General features: G+C 38.1%; 1 protein-coding gene across 1 annotated transcript in view; it reads left to right on the top strand.

Moving 5' to 3' along the window:
* The window catches only part of LOC109967098 (nuclear receptor coactivator 2-like), a 49234-nt gene extending 46778 nt beyond the window's left edge, over window positions 1–2456 (top strand). Inside the window, exons 21-24 of the mRNA XM_020612454.1 lie at window positions 207–453; window positions 586–709; window positions 1068–1142; window positions 1664–2456. Of these exons, the coding sequence (XP_020468110.1) occupies window positions 207–453; window positions 586–709; window positions 1068–1142; window positions 1664–1675 (458 nt within the window). The 3' untranslated portion in view covers window positions 1676–2456. The remainder of the gene's footprint in view (window positions 1–206; window positions 454–585; window positions 710–1067; window positions 1143–1663) is intronic.
* Window positions 2457–6380: the final 3924 nt, after the last annotated feature.

Below are 6380 nucleotides of genomic sequence, written 5' to 3'. Positions count from 1 at the left end.
ACTGAACTAGAAATCTCTTTCTTTTATTTGTTGACTTTTATAAGATCTCCATTTATGATCTCCAATAATATCTGACTTGTTAAGAGCTGGAGAATAGAGTAAAAGTAGCATAGTTGACTAACTATTTGGTAAAAACAATTGTCAGTTTTTAGAAGTTGGTGTGTGTTGTCATACATGTCCATCTGCCTTGTGACTCTTTTAACCAGGTATGAGCCAGCAGCAGCAGCAGCAGCACCAAGATCCAGTGTCAAGCTTTTCATGTGGGGCTCCCGCCCCACAGAGCCCCCTGTTGTCCCCCAGGATGGGACAGGGTCAGAGCTCAATGCTGCAGCAGAGTCAAGGCCAACCACAAACTCAACCACAGGGTCTGAACCAGGGAGCACCTCCTGGCTACCAGCCCAGTACCGACCTCAACGGATGGTCCCAACCTACCAACATCTCCACCAGCAACAGGTAAAAGCAGATGAACAATTCACTGGATCTTATGTGAACATCCTTCTTGACATGACAAATAACGTCAAGTCCTTTTCTTCATAATCTGAGTCTGTATTTGAAAATATTCTACTGTACATGCTCGTCTTCCAGCATGTACCCCCACCAGTCCCAGCCCCAGTACTCCACACAGCCCAACACAGGAATGTACAGTGGCAGCAACATGAGCCAGGTGGCAGGACAGATGAGCTCCATGGCCTCCATGAATACAGAGCAGGCAAGAGATGCATGATTTCACGTCAGCCCGCTGCTGTTTTATATCCATGGATGACCTCTCCGGAGGTCATGATTAATGATTTTGTTTACATTTGTTGCTCATTATTACCATGGTGTTTTCTTACATTTGTGTTTCAGTGTTATTCCTAAACTAAAGCCTGAGGCATTGCCATGTTTTGTTTTTTTAAGAAGACACATTGTTCCAATGAATTACATTTTTTTGGAAGATGCAACTGTCACATGTGGCCTTAACAATTAGAATGTTTTTCTTGTGTGTTGCGTCAACAAAATCAATCATTAGTAATATATACCTTCCATAACAAAGAAAGATATTGTTGATGATTTTTGTTCTTGTACAGGTGAGTGACAGCGGCCTGATCCTGGAGCAGCTGGCAGGAATTAACATGCTGACACAAGATGGTGATGCCAGTTCTGTAAGTACTGTATATCACAAAAGTCTTGAAACTGTTATAGCCTGCCATAGGCATTCATATAAAATGTTTGTTTTTGTATTTGATTATAACAAATACTTTCTGGAAAATCTACACTTCTCTTGTTCTAGCTCTGTGACCTTAAGTAAAATTGCTACGTGAATGCTATATCAAAAGATTTTTTTTTTTATTTCATTAATCCATCTGTTCAATTAAATGTTAATTTTTCAGGTCCAGGTCATGTTTCATGATTAATGAATGATATTGTCAGGAATCGTTGGTATTTAAAGCTGGGAAACAGCAACAGAAATGTGCTCTAAATGACAATTAATTCCTGCATGAACAAATTGATTCTTGGCCATATTATTGTTGCTGGTTTTCATTCATATTTTTCATACTTTGGTTGGTATGACCATAAACCAGTGAACCCTTCCAAACCCTGGTGTGTGGTTTCTTTTGTTACAATAACCTTGAGATGTTTTTGTTTTTTCTTAATGATTATTCTGACTTTCTGTCCCTTGTAGAATTTTTGCTGACCCCCGCTGTGGTTGAGATGAGGTAACATAGTCACCCATTCACAAACACAGACACCTACACAGCTCAGAACATGGAGAAGCATCGTGATGGAAACGCTGCTCCCTCTATCACACTGGCCAACTCGGAGGCACCAGTCAGAGAGAGGGCAACCAAACCTTCTGGACTGCATTCACTTCAGTGTGGCAGACTTCACACTAACTTAACATTTTATCCAAAAAACAGAATTCAGTGGGGGCTGTCATCTGAACCATACTGTCAGCAAACACACAATAAGAGGTTACAAGAATCTCCCAGAAACAGTGCGTCACTCCCAGCTGATTTGGGGCTCTGTGAGACGTCTTGTATTCTAACTTTTTACTGTAACAGATGACGTCATCTTTAGTACAGTACATGTTATATTTATTTGTATAGCGCAGTTTGTACATTATGACATAATTTGTTATAATAAACCAGGTTTTAAAGCCTGACTTTCCCCTTTTAATATATACACTTATTATATTCAAATTTGCCAAATTAATTTATAATCAGGGAAATACAAGTGGTTCCAGCAAGATTAAAGAGACTAATCATGCGACATTAGTATAAGCACTGTACCATCAGCAAATGAGGAAAATTCTCATCCTTTAGCAGCCTTACCTCTGCATGTTTAACAGAGAGCTGCTGGGCTGGAGTTGGACTGACCAGAATAGCAACAGTTTTACTTTGGACTTAAAAACACACACACACAACCTTATCTTTATTAATTGTTGTTTTTTTTTTCATTTATGCCATCTCAGCTGTTTGAAATCCCCCCCCCCCCCCCCCCCCCACTAGAGCTGAAGGCAAGTAGCAACAACCTGAGAAGGTCCACTTTTATTCAGAGGGTTTCTACATGTTGACACACGAAGTGCTACATGTGCTGTACTGCAAACATACAATTTTCTGTTTTACAACTTGTTGCATAAAACCTACTCACCAGTAATTGCTCCCAGCTTTCTATACACACCCAGTGTTTGCTGACAGTGTGTTCTCTGGGCAGATGAATGACCGGTTTCTCTGAAGCAGGGTATTTGTGATAGAGCAAATGTGTTTGTGTTTGTTAAACTGAAACAAACGATGTCACAGTTCGACGTTGGAGAAATGAATGGTTGACAAACGTAGATGAAACCTTCTGTGGTTGTTTTTAAGAGCCTGACTGAAAACATGAAATGAGGAGGTTTATCAAAAATATTTTACAGGTATTTATAGTTTTGAAGATGTTTTAGAAAGTCTTTGCATGACGCAAAAAAAATCAATAGTATCTTTATGAAAATCTCTAACTGGTACATTTTGATGTCTATTTTAAATTAATATATTTCAACTGCTGTAGTTACAAGGGAGCTTTATCCCTATTTAATGACTTTTTTCAATGAAGGTGAATGTGTATAGGCAGTGTACATAACTTAAAGTTATAATTTCCCTTTCCCCTAAGTGGTATTCATCTAAATGGCTCAGGAGTTTTGGTCAACAAACAAAACAAAAATGTTTAAATACCATGGACTATTTTGCCATATGCTTGTGGGTGGTCAGCAGGTTAGCTAACTGGCTGTGTTAGCTTGAAATCAGAGAGCTATTGCTATTTTTCCTTTCGAATGTTCAGCTAAGCTAACTAGATAACAGAGTTAAGCTTGGTGCCCAATTTAGTAGCAAGGTGCTTCATTTCATATTTCTTTTCCTAGACCTTACATCTGGCTTTTTAGCCATTCTAGCGGCGATGGGTGTGGCATTGTCGGTGGGTTCATAAGTATTGGATAGACTGTCAGGAAATTTGGTACAGATATTTATAATCCTACTAACTTTGATCCTTCTGACTTTTCATTTAGCACCTTCATCAGTTGAATTTTTTTCATTTGTCCAGTCCTTTGGTTTTTGCATCAAACCAAAGGACTGGTTTGCAGGTATTTGCCTTTGCTTTACGTTAAACATTATACCCAAACTTTGAAACTATAAATCCAGGGACTACAGATGAAGAATAGCCTTTTGGCTAATTCTGTTCCATTTACAGTAATGTTTATTAATGTACATTGTCCCTGTTAAATCAACTATTACATAAAAAAAAAATTGATTTAAATCTGGAACATATTTTGGTCAGTATTGAGATTTGCTCCCCTGCCGTAATTATTAACCCTTGTAGAGAAGCAAAAACATGTCATAATGGACATAGGCAACATTTAATTTCTTCCTTGTTCACCAATGTATTCATCCATATTGTTCACACTTTACTTTCCAAATGGTTTTCCATTAGCATGTTAGTTAGAATTTAGCTCAAAGCACTGCTACTAACCATGGAGACCATGATAAACATGCTGACCACCAGCATGTTAACATTATTGTGAGAATAGTAGAATGTAATGTAGTCAGGAATTGTTGGTTTGGCCTCTGAGATTTAACCAGCCAGATAATTTCTGCCTGCAAAGCAGCTTTGGAGGTTTGTTCTCTAAGGGTTGTGATGTACTTGCTCGGCAGGCCTTTAGTTGAAACCCTGTCATGACGAAGGACATTTCCAAAGTCTTGTCTGTTGTGTTGGCTCTTTTTGTTGGTGAAGCTCAATCAAGCCTTTTTGTTTAACAAAGAAGAGCGGGTGAGCCGTGACCTTTACAGTCCAAAATTCTGTGGACTTTTACAGACTGGACCTCTGGGATTGTAGGTAAAATTTTTTCAGATCAACCCCTCTATCTCTGCATCTGTCCTGAAACCTGTTCAGTACATACTGTAACAAAGATGTGGAATCATCTTCTCCTCAGAAAATGACAAATGTAAAATGCAAACTGAAACACTAAAAATAATGTTTTTTTTTAATGGAAAAAGTTGCATTGATCCCATTTCCTTTCATTTCCTTGCAGCTTTCAGTTAAGTAAATTATACTCATGTGCTAACATGTTGTAACATCCCAACGGTAAAACCTCTAAGAAAAAGCCATGGAAATGTTCTGAATGTCATATTATCTGCAAAGGTTTCAGGCAATCAAGAGCGGATGTAAACACTCATGTACAGTAACTCCTAATGTTTTAGATGAATCTGAATTATTTTGTCTTGACTGATACAGTATATATATTGAAGATGTTTCTTGATTCATAGATGGATATTTTATCAAAATGCTGTAATTCATGTAAGTACCTTAAGATGCTGAATACATAGCATAATGCCTTAGATCTGTGGTTCTCTGTCTGGAGTATAACTGTAATTTTTACAGGTGTATTGTATGTGTCACATACTGCTGAGTGAGTATTTCATCACTTCATATTGTAGGTGTAAAAATAAACAGGATTTTTGTATTTTCTCCCAGGAAGTGACACTGTACAACCTGCTAACCTGTGAATCAACACCTGGAAATTACAGTAATACTCTAACATTTGATAATCAAGGTATAAAAATTGCTAATTATTTTGTTCATAGTTGCATTGTGTTGATGCACCTTGTATGTGCACAATGCAACAAGGGGATTCATACCTACTAACACCGTGCTTTTGGTTTCCCAAGGATCATTTCCTGATCTGTTTGCAACCAGCAGGGCTGCAGCAACATTGCTGGGTCTCTCAAAAAGCCAAGTAGTGATCTAGACCTGATACAGTACCATACTACTAATAAAAATTAAACACCCATTTGTGACATTATATTCTAATGAAATTCCATATTGGCCAAATTTAGAAAATGTAAAACCACTTGGGGAATGTTGAACTAACCTGTAATGTTTTGGGAGATCTCACATCAGTCATGGGTAGGGCTGAATATCCTTATGAATTTAACAAATTTTCAATAAACAAAACAGCATAAAGTCCTTAAATGTTAAATGTTGTAGCTGTAGAAGAGGAGCTGTGCAGAAATATGAGTCTAAAAGTTATGTTTATTTACACTGGACAGAACAAATGCAGTGCACACTGATGGAGAGCATTTGACTCCATTTACCATTTATCAGTTTAGAATTTTAGAAACCACTTCAGATGTAGTAGAAAACATCCTGATTTACCAGTTTCACAATATTTTCCAGGGCTAAACACACTAGAATTAGGCCTCTGCAAAGTGTTTCTGTCAGCTGTACTGTTTGTGAAATTTAGTATATACAACATCCTGGAAGAGAAACAACATTATGGTGGTAAATCGGAGCAATGTGTCGAAGCAGAGTGCAGGTGTGCAGCAGTCACTGTTTGCAGATCAATAGAGTTCCTCTCTGCTGTGATCTTCATATTGAGTCTCTCAGTGGTGACACAGTACCTACAGGTCGTTCAGAGTGTGAGTGTTTTATGCAAAAATCCAGACGTTCACACCACTTTATGCAAGCTGTCAACTCTAATGTTGCTTTTGCCAATGCTGCTTGTTAATTTATGATTCATGCCACTGTAAATAAATTATTTTTATTGAGTGGGACTGTCTTTGCCTTGGATGCAGATGGCCTCTTGTTCTGATGTGTTCTTCACATACTGCACACCTGACACTGACTGCATGGTGTGTATATTCAGTGAATGGGAAGGGCGTTATCCACCTGTAATCTGGTAAAAACGCATTTGTGCAATGCCCTGTTTTCAGCAGCAGGAGGCAGCATTATCCATCACTTCCCTCTGGGATGTACCTACAGTATAAATCTAATGATCATAAAATAACTCGGATGTAATTGTACTGCTCTGTATTTCACACACCATGTTTCTACTGCTTGGACTTGTTTTATTATGTTTTCGGTCTCAGTTTCTT

Source organism: Monopterus albus, unplaced genomic scaffold (assembly GCF_001952655.1).
Source record: "Monopterus albus unplaced genomic scaffold, M_albus_1.0 scaffold125.1, whole genome shotgun sequence".
NCBI lineage: Eukaryota > Metazoa > Chordata > Actinopteri > Synbranchiformes > Synbranchidae > Monopterus > Monopterus albus.
This window is presented reverse-complemented; position numbering and strand designations above follow the sequence as displayed.